This window comes from Canis lupus, chromosome 22, assembly GCF_003254725.2.
Source record: "Canis lupus dingo isolate Sandy chromosome 22, ASM325472v2, whole genome shotgun sequence".
Taxonomy (NCBI): Eukaryota; Metazoa; Chordata; class Mammalia; order Carnivora; family Canidae; genus Canis; species Canis lupus.
The window spans coordinates 50,277,944-50,292,936 of NC_064264.1; the positions used below are offsets into that span (position 1 = coordinate 50,277,944).

The following is a 14,993-nucleotide window of genomic DNA, read 5'->3' on the forward strand; positions in this document are numbered from 1 at the left end:
CATGTAATTTTCACATGTCAGGATATAGTATTCTTTTTTTAAAGTGCATTTTTAGATTTTATTTATTTGAGAGAGAGACAGAGAGAAAGAGAGCAAGAATGAGCAGGGGGATTGGGAGGGAGAGAAGACAGAATCCCAAGCAGATTCTCTTCCTAGATCAAGAGTTGGATGCTTAACCTTCTGAGCCATCCAGGTGCCCCAGGATACAGTATTCTTAATTTTTTTTCCCAAAAACTTTGTTTCCCCTAAAATCCATTTTACATATACACATATATATTATTTTTAAGTAATTTCTACACCCAATGTGGGGCTCAAACTCATAACCCTGTGATCAAGAGTTGCATGTTCCACTGACTAAGCCAACCAGATGCTCCTGCCAAAATTCATTTAGAATGTGGATTGTACAGAAACAGGTAGCAGGCCAGATTAGGCTCACAGCCTGTAGTTTGCAAACTACAGGTTTGTTCGATTCCTCAGAAAGAGGCCCAGAGTTCTTGTTTGTTGTTACGTTTTCTCTATACTTTATTCTTGGATGTCGGTTTTGTTGGATTTAGAATCCTTGGCTCATACTTTTTCTTGACTATGTTATTCCATTTTCTTTTGCATGGATTACTGTCAGAGTCTTGTGATAAATGAAGCTTCTCTTTTATATAAGTCATATATTCTTTTTCTCTTGTAGTTTTTTCTTTTTCTTTTAAGCATTATTACTAGAGTGTATCATGATCATTCTGGATGGAATTTCTCAGTTTTACTGTAGTATATGTCTTTTTGCTATTTCTAGTTTTAAGACTATTTTCTTGGAATATAATTTTTGGTATTCTTTCTTTGCTTTATTTTTCTTGAAAGACACCTCTTATCCATATATTGGATGTTGTTTATCTTCAGTTTTGTCATTTTCTTTTATACCTTAAAAATAATTTCATTTTTTGATCTTTAAGAAAAGTTTCCTTTATTTCTTTTTTTTTTTTTTTCCTTTATTTCTTATAAGGCATTATCTGTTTTCTTTATTCACTCTTGAATTCCCTCTGGGTTAGTCTTAATTTCTAGAGTGATATTTCTTTTTCATTTCTTTTTTTTTTTTAATATTTTATTTATTTATTCACCGAGATGCAGAGAGAGAGAGAGAGAGAGAGAGAGAGAGAGAGAGGCAGAGACACAGGCAGAGGGAGAAGCAGGCTCCATACAGAGAGCCTGACGTGGGACTCGATCCAGGGTCTCCAGGATCACGCCCTGGGCTGCAGATGGTGCTAAACCGCTGCGCCACCGGGGCTGCCCTTCATTTCTGGTTTTATCTTGAGGTCTGTCACCTCATTTCTGAACATTTCTAATTCTAATTTATGTTATTTCATGTTTTCTATAACTTTAAGAAATGTTTTTTAGCTTGTTTTGAAAGAGTAGATAACAGTTTTGATCTGTTTTGTGTTGGTATGTTTTTCTCTTTTGCTTTTTTTTAATTCTAGTATTGTTTTTTTCCTTGTAAAACCATTGTAAGGGATTTTATCTTGATCCTTTCATTTTACTTACATTTATCTGTGAAGTTAGTTTTTCTATATATTGCTTTTTAAAGAGCTGTATATATTTTTTAAATGAGTGATACATGTCTAAGAAGTTTAAGTAATTGAATAGAAATAGAAAAAGGTTTTTCCTGAGGTCTTGAAAAGATGAATTAACTTGTAATCTCCCTGTTATTTTTGATGTTCATACTGTTATTATCATATTCAGGGAGTAGCCTTTCTATCTGTTACTATGTACTTTTTGACATAATCATATTAATTTTTGAAAGCTTTCTCACTGGATCACTTTTTAATCTCATGTACTGAGTTCCCCAAACCAATCCTAAACTGACCTTTTATACCAGAAATTCTTTTTCCTTTTTAGCAAGGAATACATTAAAGCCTAGAACCTGAGTCTTTGGGTAGTTCAGCAATTTTTTTCATGGCTGTATCTCTTGTCTGACCCTGATTTTACAGTTACCCAAGTAGTATCTTAGCCTGAAGTGTATGAATTTAAAAGTAATCTGAATTCATAGTATAGCAGTTTACTAACTGTTGTATTTCTGTAAACGAATTATGTATCGTACTGTTTTCACAAATGATGACTATATCTATCCTTCATTCACAACATAAAGCTTGTTGTAAGCTAAATCTCATTATTCCCCATACATGCTGTTCAAAATGAACTCTTGTTCTCATTCTTCTATGAAAATTTGACCAGAACCATAAAAATCACAGAAGTTAGATAATGAAAGGAATCTTTAGAGCAGTGATTTCAACTTTTTGTGATTTTAACTTTTTATGGTTTGCTTCCTATGTATCACAAAGTGGTTTCCTGTGCTTCTTAAAAAACACCCACTTAAAAAAAAGATTTATTTATTTTGGAGAGAGAGAGAGACAGACAGAGGGCATCTGCAAGAGGGGGATGAAGGACAGAGGGAGAGAGAGTCTTAAGCAGACTCCCTGCTGAGCATGGAGCCTGATGCAGTGCATGACCTCATGACTCTGTGGTCACCACTGGAGCCAAAAATCAAAAGTCGGATGCTCAGCCGACTGAGCCACCCACATGCCCTCATAATGCTCACTTTTTTTCATGACTGTAAGACATTTAGCTGCCTTCAGGTATAATACTTATCATCATTATAAATTTACAAAGACCTTAAAAAGCACATATTTAGGAGTACATTTTATTGCTATACAATGTCAAAAAGACTTACTGGTGATTAAGGGAGATGGAGAATTGGATGGATGACAAAAGATCTAGGGTGAACAAAAGATTATCAAAAGGGTACTAGTGATAAATTCTGGCTTTCTAAATCACACTGATGACTGGTCAAAATCTCAGAACTTTTAAAACATGCCCTATCACTTTTGCCGTTTTACCCTGACCTCATCCTTGCTCTTTTGGTCAAAGAATCATGGGAGTTAGGAACTAGAATACTGCATTCTCATTTTGCTTTAATGACATTTACAGGCTAACCCAGGGAATGCTACCAAAACATCTAGATAAACATCTGTCTGAGTAGTTACCCAGCTTACCACTGGCTATTTTTCTTTTCTGTTGGGTGGGCCAAAAAGAATAGTCCCTAAATTCTTGATGTGAGCTTTTTTTCTTGGCAATTTTGCATTTTGGGGTAATTTGTCTCAAATCAGAATGTATGAGAAAAATCTAGTTAATCAGTGGTTCCTAGTTGTTGGGCTCCAGTTAATCAGAAGTTTTACTGTATAATCATAATGTATTTTGGATGTTTTCATTTATGTTATTTCTTCAGCTGTCTGCATGGGTATTCTGATTACTTGATTACATCTGTGTAGCATAGTGGTATTTAAAATAACATTTATAATTAAAAAAAATCCTTCCATCTTAGCAAGTAAAATGAGAATATGGAAAGACAATTGGTAGTTGAAACAATCATGTTTCCTCTTGTCGTGACTTGGCATTTAGTGGGTTGCAGGTTTTGGGTGAGAAGAAATGAATATGATAATTGCTGTGGTCCAAAATGACTAGTTGATCAAGCTGGAGACATGTGGAGTATGTAGAAATGTAAACCTACAACCACTTTCTCCCCTTACAGAGCAGTTCCACTTTTCATGTGTTTACATTTTGGGAGTTTCACAAAAGATTTTTTTAATTAAGAAGATAAAATTCTGTTAAAATTAAATACAAACATTTGATGGGGAGAGACTTCATGAGCCTTTGTTTTGTCTGAAGAGACTTCTTATCTAGCATTCTGCCATTTATAACTGGTACTTGGAGGTATTTGGTCTTCTGTAATGTATTTTGGGGTCTCTGGACCTAACCATCTTACTATTCTAGTGTAGAATAGTATGAAGACTATTTTATGAAGACTTCTGATTAAGAGATACGAACTAACAGTTGTGGCACTCAGCTTTGTACTATTTTATTTAATCCTTCAATCAAACTTGAAAGGTGCTTATTATTCTCATTGTCCGACAAAGGAAAGGAGGTTATTAATTCAGAATCTAAAAAAATTCCCTTTTCTTCTGTGTTGCTTTTTGGGCATAATGAAAAGTATTGGGTTTTCTATACATTTTATCTGAGTGATTTCACCTACAACTTTTAATTTCCTCCTATATTTAATGCCTTTGAAAATCCCTATCTCAGCCTGGACTCCTCTTAGAACCTCTAGACCTCTCTGTCAGCTTCCTGAGCACTATCCCATAGACATCTCAATTTAGCATGTGTAAAGTTTAAGTCATCATCTCATCCCCCAATTATTTATCTCTCATACATTCCTTTTGTTGATTCCCTGTTCTCCTTCCACCTTCTGCTTCTAGGTGTGTTTAATCCTCTTGATTTATAATGGCTGAGAGGCCAATCCAAGCAACATACTGTAGTAGCTACTCTTGATAATATACCTATAAGGGGAAGGAAGCTCTTTTCCCAAGCCAAAAGTCTTTTTGTCACCAATGCCCATAGACAGAGTATGAAGCATAAAATACACGACCTATTCTTTTTTTTTTTTTTTAAATGATAGTCACACAGAGAGAGAGAGAGAGAGAGAGAGAGAGGGGCAGAGACATAGGCAGAGGGAGAAGCAGGCTCCATGCACCGGGATATATATACATGCATAATCATATGTGTGTGTGTGTGTATATATATATATATACACACACACACACACACACATATATATATAAATCACATTTATATAGTTATATTTATATAGTTTTTGTTGAAACTATAATCGACCTGGTAAAGTCCCACTGTATTCTTCTTTTTTTTTTTTAAATTTATTTATGATAGGCACACAGTGAGAGAGAGAGAGAGAGGCAGAGGGAGAAGCAGGTTCCATGCACCGGGAGCCTGACGTGGGATTCGATCCCGGGTCTCCAGGATCGCACCCTGGGCCAAAGGCAGGCGCTAAACCACTGCGCCACCCAGGGATCCCCTTCCCACTGTATTCTTGACTCATTTCTTATAGTTACAAGGATGTAAACATTCTGTACTTTCTTTTGTCTATTTCCCTGAGGTATCAGTAATCACATTTCCTTGAATTAGTAGATATCCTGTGGTTTTCATCCACGTCCCCTATATTTATCTCAAAGCCTGGCACAGAGTTGGTATTTAATAAAAAAGGACATTTGTGTTGAAATAGGCAGTGTGCTGTAGGGTATGGAGAATACAAAGATTTATAAAGTGTTTTTATTTTATTATTTTTTTATAAGATGTTTTAAAGGTGAACCTACTGTTTAGGTTAGGTGACAGGATACTTTATATAAATATAACACCACAGAAGTGGTTTTCCCAAAGAATATTGTTAATATCAAGCAGGAATCCTTCTTTTGTTATTTTTCTTTAGCCTGACTTTGTTTCCTATATCTTTGTGCACTTGTGCTATATACAATACTACATATTTTAATGTATTGACCTGAATGCTTTGCTTTTTTTTTTAAGATTTTACTTTAAATTTATTTATTCATGAGAGATACAGAGAGAGAGAGAGAGGCAGAGACACTGGTAGAGGGAGAAACAGGCTCTATGCAGGGAGCCTGATGTGGGACTTGATCCTGGGTCTCCAGGATCAGGCCCTGGGCTGAAGGCAGTGCTAAACTGCTGAGCCACCAGGCTGCCCGAATGCTTTGCTTTTAAGTTGTTTTCGGTATGTAAATAATTAGTAAATATACTTATGGTTTTTTGTTTTTATAAAATTGTGACTCTGTATCAAGCATGATACTGTTTTTGTTAAAATTTCTACTTGTGTTTCTCCACAGGCAGCAGAAGATGTGGTTTTCATTGGACCTGACACACATGCTATTCACGCCATGGGTGACAAGATTGAAAGCAAATTATTAGCTAAGAAAGCAAAGGTTAACACAATCCCCGGCTTTGATGGAGTAGTCAAGGTGAGAAACTATTTTACTGTAATATACGTGTCCTTAAGTCAAACATTTTGTGAGAAGCGTAAGATAAAATGCTATTACTGCTTTTACAAAATATACATGCATAGGTTAAAATAAATCATTACTGTTTACCCTGGATTAATTAGTTAAGATTTTATATATTTATTCACGAGAGATGCAGAAAGAGAGGCAGAGACATAGGCAGAGGGAGAAGGAGGCTCCCCAGAGGGAGCCAGGTGTGGGACTGCATCCCAGGACCCCAGGATCACGACCTGAGCCGAAGGCAGACGCTCAACTAGTGAGCCATGCAGGTGTCCCAGATTATTTTATTTTTTAAAAGATTTTATTTTTAAGTAATCTCTAAACCCAATATGGAGCCTGAACTTACAGCCCCAAGATCAGGAGTTACCTGCTTTAGTGACTGAGCCAAGCAAACACCCCTGGATTATTTTAAATGATATAAGTTAAAAGGAGCAAGAAGTCACTTAAGCATTATATTTCATGGTTAGTTTTTTTAATTGAAGTATCATTGATGTGTACAATGTCTCATTAGTTTCAGGTTTATGACATAGTGATTCTTTTTTTTTTTTTTTTTGACATAGTGATTCTATAACTCTATGCATTATGCTATGTTCCCCACAAGTGTAGCTGTCATCTCTCATCATACAACCCTATTACAGTACTGTTGACTATATCCCCTGTGCTGTACTTTATTATCCCTGTGACTTATTCTGTAAGTGGAAACCTGTACTTCCCACTCTCCTTCAACCACTTACCCATCTCTGAACCCCCCAGTCCCTTTTGGACACATCAGTTTGTTCCTCATGTTTATGAATGTATGATTCTGTTTATTTGTTTTTCAGATTCCACATATAAATGAAATAGGTATTTGTCTTTCTCTGATTTATTTCACTTATATAATACCCTCTAGGTCTACGCATGTTGTCCTAAATGTCAAGATCTTGGTCTTTGTTAAGGCTGAATAATATTCCCTGTGTGTGTGTGTGTGTGTGTGTGTGTGTGTGTGTGTGTGTTTCACCTCTTCATCCATTCATCTATGGGTTAACACATGGGCTGCTTACATATCTTGGTTGTTGTAAAGAATGCTGCAATAAACATAGTGGTACATATATTTGAATTCATGTTCTTGTTCTCTTTGGATAAATACACAGTAGTAGAATCACTGTATGGTATGGTATTTCTATTTTTAATATTTAAAGGAACTTCCATACTGTTTTCTGCAGTGGCTGCACCAGTTTGCACTCCCACCAACAGTACATGAGGGTTCTTTTTCCTCCACATCCTCACCAACACCTGTTATTTCTAGTCTTTTTGATTCTGGCCATTCTTACAGGTATAAGGTGATGATCTCATCATGGTTTTGATTTGCATGTCCCTGATGATTAGTGATGTTGAGCATCTTTTCATGTGTCTGTTGGTCATCTGTATTTTTTTTTTTTTTGAAAAGTGTCTATTCAGGTTCTCTGCCCATTTTTAATCAGATTATTTTATTATATTATATTTATATATTTATATATATTTATTATATTATTATATATATTATTATATTATTATTATTATTATTTGGTGGTGTTGTATAAGTTCTTTATACATTTTGGATTTTAAACCCTTTTTGGATAGGTCATTTGCAAATATCTTCTCCCATTCAGTCATGATTAGTATTGACTCTTATTTCATAGGAAAAACTTGGTATTTTAAAAATATTCTCTTAGCTCTCTGGACTTCATTTAATGATGGTATGTATTTAACGTTTGAAACATTATGATGTTCTCTGTATTCTCTGTTATGTATCTTTGTGTTGAGCTTCTGTCCAGATGCATAAAACATAAATTATTATTATTTTTTTAAAAATATTTATTTATTCATGAGAGACAGAGGTAGAGACACAGGCAGAGGGAGAAGCAGGCTCCCTGCAGGGAGCCTGATGTAGGACTCCCAACTCGACTCCAGGATCATGCACTGAGCCAAAGGCAGACGCTCAACCACTGAGCCACCTAGGTGTCCCTAAAACATAAATCATAAATGTGTTTCTGGTGGAAAGTGGTGTAGCTGTAGATGATTATAGATTTCAGCTATAGGTCCTCAGGAAGTACGCAGTTTTAGCAGCTGAAGCTTTCTAGGAAAGAAATGCAGAAATTGAAGTGTGTGTATGTGTCTGTGCTTGTGTGTTTCCCAGGAAAAGTTCTGTTTTTTTTTTTTTTTTTTTTTTTCTTCATTAGAAGAAGAGTGTCCCTATGTAGACTTTAACTTTGTGATTTCGGTTAGTCTGCAAAAACTTTTCATTTCACTGTCAATTATTGTTAGTTTTGGGGCTGTGGGATTCTTGATTGTGTATCTTTCATGTGTTATAGGACAGTTAGCAAGCTTGGCCTCTACTAATATCCTCAGTTTCTTGCCTATGTTTACTTTAATATATATATTTAAATTTTTTATTTATTTATGATAGTCACAGAGAGAGAGAGAGAGAGAGAGAGAGAGAGAGAGGCATAGACATAGGCAGAGGGAGAAGCAGGCTCCATGCACCGGGAGCCCGACGTGGGATTCTATCCTGGGTCTCCAGGATCACGCCCTGGGCCAAAGGCAGGCGCTAAACCGCTGCGCCACCCAGGGATCCCCCTATGTTTACTTTAATCTCTATTCATGTTCTTCCCCTGCCCCTTCTCTCCTGTTAACAAGGAAAAGATCCTCCCATCCTCAGTTGAGCCAGTTCATGTTAGTTAGGTTCCAGATGTACCCCTGGTAACCTTCATGTTCTACAGTCTTTACTAATTATTTTTTTTTCTATATCTGAAAACGCATCTTTTAGTCTTTTCCATTACCCTTGTTATGAAAAATCCTTAGTCAAAAGTGTACTGATCCCTGGGATCAGTAAGTGGGAAGGACGTGGTGATAAACAGGAAGGATGCTCGTGATCCCTCACCACATGGCGCTTCCAGTTTAGTGGAAAGAAATATGATTGTTCTCTTCCTAGAGCACAGTAACCCCTCATCACTTCATAGCTGTCACCTTAGTCTTTCCATTTTCTTTGAAGATTTGTCCTTACCTGCTTTCATTTCTACACTTTTCAGTTAATCATTAATCTATGGTTGGCTGGCTTCTTTCCTCATTTCCATGACAATTTCTTTTGCAAAGGCTACCAGCAACCTTTCCTTCTCACTAAATTCATTACCTAGTTTGTCCTGCCCTTTATCTCTTCGGAACATTTGAGACTCTTGGTCACTTTTTCCTTCTTGAAATATCTACTTCTGGCACACTTCTGCGTTCTAGTCTTGTTTTTGTGTTTTTTGGCTTGTTTTGAATGCTCGTTCTTAGTTTTCATGCTGATTGTTCTTCCTATCTTTGTTCTGTAAATGGTGGTTTTATTTTGGGTTCTGAGTAGGAAATTTTTTCTTATTGTACACTCTCACCCTAGGGCAGCCTTATTTATTCTTACAGCTCATATCTTAAATCTATGTCTATATCTATATGCATATCTGTGCTAGATCTCTCTTAAACTTCAGAACTGGATGTGTAAGTGCTTAAGCAGTTCTGCTTGATGCCCCTGAGACACCTTGAAAGTAACAAGTTAAAAACTAAGCTCATAATTTTCTTTCTAATTAATGATTGGCAAACTATGGCTCCATGCTCACCTGATTTGTGAATAAAGTATTATTGGTACACAGCCATGTTCTTTCCTTTATGTATTGCTGAATGCTGCCTTTTCATTAACAGTGACTGAGTTGGGAAATTGTGATAGACTGTGTCACGCAACAAACCTAAAATATTTATTACCTGGGCCATTCAGAAAATGTTTACTGACTCTTGCTATAAACTTCTCAACCTGATTCTTTTCCTGCCTGAGAAAGTGGTGGTATTTTCTATACCGTTTCTCAAGCTAGAAACTTAGAGTTATTCTTGAAAAATATTGCTAGAGAGAAGTCACCTATAGATCTTTCTGATCCATTTGCTTTCTTTGCTCACGCTAACACCCAACTTCCAGCTACCATCATTAATTTGGATTACTTTGTCAACCTTCTAATTGATCTCTTTGCAGCTAGTCTTGGTCCCATCTAACTAACTTAGTCGTCTTCTTTTTTTGAAAGTTTTAGTTATTTATTTTTGAGAGTGAGAGCACAAGCAGGAAGAGGGGTACAGGGAGAGAGAGAGAGCATTCCAAGCATATTCCCCTGGGAGCTGGACATAGGGCTCAGTCCAACAACCCTGAGAGCTTTACCTGAGCTGAAACCAAGAGTCAGCTGCTTAACTGGTTGAGCTACCCAGTCGCCCCCCAATTAACTTTCAACACTAGCTTGAGCGACCTTTCAGAAATCCAATTTCAATTCTATGCCTGTGTTTAAAAACTCTTGAATGGCTACTCATTTAAATCCTTTAAATAGCTAGCCTTTGTTTTTCTCTTCAAAATGATAAGGTGCCAGTTTACCTTTTACATTGTGTATACCAACCATATATGACATTTTCAGATTCTTGAAACTTCTATACTAAATTTTGTCATATGTGTTGATTCTGCTTCTGTCTTCATTCCTGAATGTCTCTCATTGTTTAGGTAGCTTCAACATACATTTCTTCCAGAGGCATTCCTTGACTGTCTAGATTAGATTAGGCCCTCTGCTATATTCTCCCTTAGTACCCTACACTTTGCCCATCACATTTTAAATCATTCATTCCTTCATCTACTAAGTAAATATTTAAGTGCATACTGTTTGTCCAATGCTGTTTGAAGTGCTATGGGTGTAGTAATGAACAACAATAATAAAAACATTCCTGTCCTCATAGAGCTTATACTATAGAAGAAGGAGAGACAATAAACAAATAATCAAATGTATAGTACATACAATGGTGATATATAAGACAGGGAATGGGGAAGGAGAATGCTGGGAGGGTGGGGACTCCATTCAAAATATTATTTATTTATTTATTTATTTATTTATTTATTTATTTATTTATTTATTTTTAAAGATTTTATTTATTCATGAGAGACGGGGGTGGGGTGGGCGGGAGGGGGGAACACAGAGAAGCAGGCTCCATGCAGGAAGTCTGATGTGGGACTCTATCCCGGGACTCCAGGATCACGCCCTGGGCCGAAGGCAGGCTCTAAACCACTGAGCCACCCGGGGATCCCCTCTATTCACAATTTTAAATAGTTTTAGCAAGCCATCTAAAGAGGTAACAGGATAAGTCATGGGGGTATCATTATATTAGACTCCATCTTAGGAGACTAGAGAACAGATTCTAGTTTTTGGCTTGATGAAGGAAGATGCCATATTGAGAAAGTCCACATGGCAATAAACTATAGGCAGCTTCTAAGGATCTGAGTTAGGGTAGTTTTTGAATCTAGGGTCTTCAATAGAACAACTTATTGGAACCTCCCAGATTGCCTCAAGGTGATGGTATCTTTAACTGTAGTTGGTATAATAAAGTTGGTTTTGCTTGTTCAATGTGGTCGTCTTTTTAGGGAGCCTGTGTTTGACAGCCTGCATTTGAATTTGCAACTGCTATTAATTTGGAAAGGGATAAGTAGCAAGTAGAAGAAAAATCCACTTACCTTTTTAGTTTTGTCTCCTCCTATGCTTTAGGTGATCTTTAAGATCTAATCATACTCTAAAATAATGGCAGGTTATCATTACCTGAGTTAACTTTATGGTATACAGTTCTTGACACCTGTTCCCTGAAGTAGGTAAGCCCCAATAGAACGTGCAGGTTATAGTTTTCAGATAAACATTTAAAAATAATGTTAGGACTGCCCTTTAGTTTCGCTTATAGGTTTTCAGGGTGGTTTTACTTGTAGCTTACTTTTAATTATTTGATATAAGAGGTTGTATATACTTTTTTAAAGCTTGGTTATTAGTTTCCTGTGTAGTAACCCTACATTCATTTGGAACTACATTGTTTTTCACAATATAGTTTAGAACTTGTTGGTACAAGATTACTTTTAAGGGTACTTACGAAGATAGAAGTTTGCTGATGCAAATAGTGTAACTTTTTGGAATACCTTGTGGTTTTAGCAATTGCATTAGCAAAACTTTTCCATTGGAAGAATGTATGTGTTAACTCTAGATACTTCTAGAGTTTGTACAGTTCTTTGTATTTGAATGAGGCTAAATTTTTTTTTCTTTGACAACTGTATTCTTTCTTTCCCCAAGTAATTTTCACCTCTAACTTGAAATTAATGTGGTTTCAATTTGTTACATTGCTTTTTAAAACCTTTCTTTCTTTCCCATTTGGATATTTAGGCTGTTATATGGAGGGTATATAGAGATGGTTTACCACATTTTAAATTTTTTTTTTTTTTTTAGATTTTGCTTATTCATTCATGAGAGACACAGAGAGAGGCGTTCATGTAGGCAGACGGAGAATCAGGCGCCCCCATGGGTAGCCCAATGTGGGACTTGATCCCAGGACCCTGGGATCACACCTGAATCAAAGGCAGACTCTCAACCACTGAGCCATCCAGGCACCCCAACTGCATTCTTTTAAAACCTCATGTGTAATACTAAAGAGTCTTCTGGAATGGTTTTCATTATGTTTTGTTCTTGAGTCATTCTTTTGATTAGAGAGAAATAGTTACAAGGTATGATTCTTAAGTAGTCATCTGGTATCAAATATTTGCCTTTAATGAGTTCTGGTCTATTCAACATCTCATTAATCTCAGGAACTTGAGCTTAGTGTAGAGTATGCATCTGAAGCTGGTGGAAGACAGGGTCTCGAAAGCCCAGCCCACTTGTTTAGCAACGAATAATGAATTATAGGCCTTGATTTCAAAGAGCTTCAAGTCACCGTAGTTGACCTACAAGTAGGCAATTGAATACATTTTAATAATTCAAAACTCAGAGTGCAGGGGACCCATGTAGGAGGGCACCTAACCTGTGTGAGGGTGTCATGGCAGATCTTCCATTGGAAGTGCTATCTAAGAGATGCCTGAAGTTTGAGTAGTAGTGAGTTCATTAAATAAAAAGTGAAGGTGGTGATGGAGACACAACTCTAAGGTCAGTGAGAATACCTTATTGTTAAAGCTTGCAGCTGAGTGACTGCAGGAGCTTTGGAAAAGTGCAGATCTGCAGCATCAGGGGCTGTAGTAAGAGTGAGCTGGAGAAAAAATGAGGATCAGATATGTGTGGCCTTGACTGCGACGTGCCTGGATTTGTAGGTTATTATGGCATTGGGAGCCTCTGAATGGTTTCCTGTAGAAAAGTTAACGTGATAAAATTGTATAATTAGAAAACTTACTTTTATTTGTGATGTGGAAAACGGATTGGAGCAGTGCAAAACTTGAGGTTGGTCAGTAAATTAAAAGTGCTTTTCCTGGATAATGATAGAGGCCTGGGACACCTGGGTGGCTCAACAGTTAAGCGTCTGTCTTTGGCTCAGGGCATGATCCTGGAGTCCCAGAATCGAGTCCCACATTGAAGCACATCGATGTGCTTCTCTCTCTCTCTCTCTCTCTCTCTCATAAATAAATAAATAAATAAAATCTGAAACAACAACAAAACAAAAAAGAAATGATAGAGGCCTAAACTAAAGTATTAGGATGGAGCAGGGTGGATCATGTGGAGGAGGGCCTGGTGGAGGCTGAATTTGTAGCTTCTCTGATCTGGTACACGTCAGGAGTGGTGCAGAGGGAGCAATCACCACTAATAAACTCACCGCCTTTCGTTGTGATACCTGTTCACCATTCTTACTTTGGGAGAAATTCATTAAACTTCTCTGAGTTCCTGTTGTCCTTTATGTCTCAGAGCAGAGCGTGGTAATGTATTTGAATGAGGTCTGTAAATTTCAAGGACAGGCTTAAACTAGTCATTGTTTTTGTCCCCCAATTAGCCAGATTTTAAAAACTGTACTCTTGCTTTATCAGGAAGAGCCAAATAATAATAACACAAATTAGCATGAAGCGAATCATTTAAAAAACCAAAATACCGAAAAAATTGAAAAGCTATGTCCTAGTAATTACAAAGTACAATAATAGACGTATACTTTTCCCCTACTAAACCAAGAATGACTCTCCCGATGATGCCTCAAAGCCTTTATTTGAAAAAAAAAAATAAAATTCAGTTATGGTTACCATGCAGTTTTACAATTATAAAAATGTGTAGTAAAGTTTAGAAAGATTTGAGAGTGTATTCATAGTCTTCTCTTTGACTCAGAGTTGTCTGGAAAACCCAGTGAGCTGGAATCAATTTCCTGAACCCAGGACTGTTGAGTTTTGCTTAATTTGTACAAAAATGCAGAATAGTTTGAGGATGCTTTTTGTGTCCATAGTATATTGAACCAATGATCCCCCCCCCCCCCACCAACCCAAAACAGTTGCTAATTTGTTCTAGAAGCTGAGGAAAGTAAATTTTTAAGTAGCTTCCCATGTGAATGAGTGGCAGGACTCTCATCCAGTGAGTGCAGAATTCAGGGTTGGTATGTAGGCTCTACTGTAGTGAGTGAGAAAGGAGAAGTATGGTCTGAGTCACTGTAGGAGTGAATTGGGTGTTTAGCATCAGGGATATCTGTTTAAATTTGCCTGTTTGCCTGTCCTTATTATAGTTTTTGCTTCCCATTCCCTGCTCCTCTTCCCTGCTCACCAGAGACAATGAGTGCACAGATCGTCTGATCCAGTGGCATGTGCTGGGGATGCAGGTGCACATTTTTTGCAGTATTGTAATGCCAGTATTAGTTCTGTGTTCTGTGGAATCAGAGGATGGATGATGCCCACAAGATAGACCAATTAAAGGCAGGCAGGCAAGGGACAATTGGGACTCTGTGGGGGCAATCTGCCCGTTTTATCACAGATTGCCAAGCCCGTTGTGTGCCGCATATCGTTCTGGTGTATTTCAGCCCTGACTCATTTCATCCTCTCAATGGCCCTATGAGATAGATACTGTTACTATCTCCATCTTACATGTGAGGAAACCGAATTCGGGAGGCTCCCTGGGAGGTAACCAGTTCACTGTCTGAGAGCGGGTGTTGGAGCCCACACCTTCTGTCTCCAGCACCTATGTTTTTGGTATTGGTTCTTACCATTTGATGCCTCCCAGGTGAGGGCTGGAGAGTAGTAGCAAACAGGCTTGTAGGAAAGGCACTTGATTTTTCTTAGCTCCTTTTGACATTTTTGTGATCTGCTTATTTGGTTAT

The 14,993-nt window shown here is 37.3% G+C and overlaps 1 protein-coding gene across 7 annotated transcripts in view; it reads left to right on the forward strand.

Moving 5' to 3' along the window:
• Positions 1-14,993, forward strand: part of PCCA (propionyl-CoA carboxylase subunit alpha) — a 462,094-nt gene that overhangs the window by 159,661 nt on the left and 287,440 nt on the right. For all 7 annotated transcript variants that reach the window (XM_049099422.1, XM_025440953.2, XM_049099423.1 and 4 more), the window contains one exon: positions 5,730-5,861. In XM_049099422.1, the coding sequence (XP_048955379.1) occupies positions 5,730-5,861 (132 nt within the window). The remainder of the gene's footprint in view (positions 1-5,729; positions 5,862-14,993) is intronic.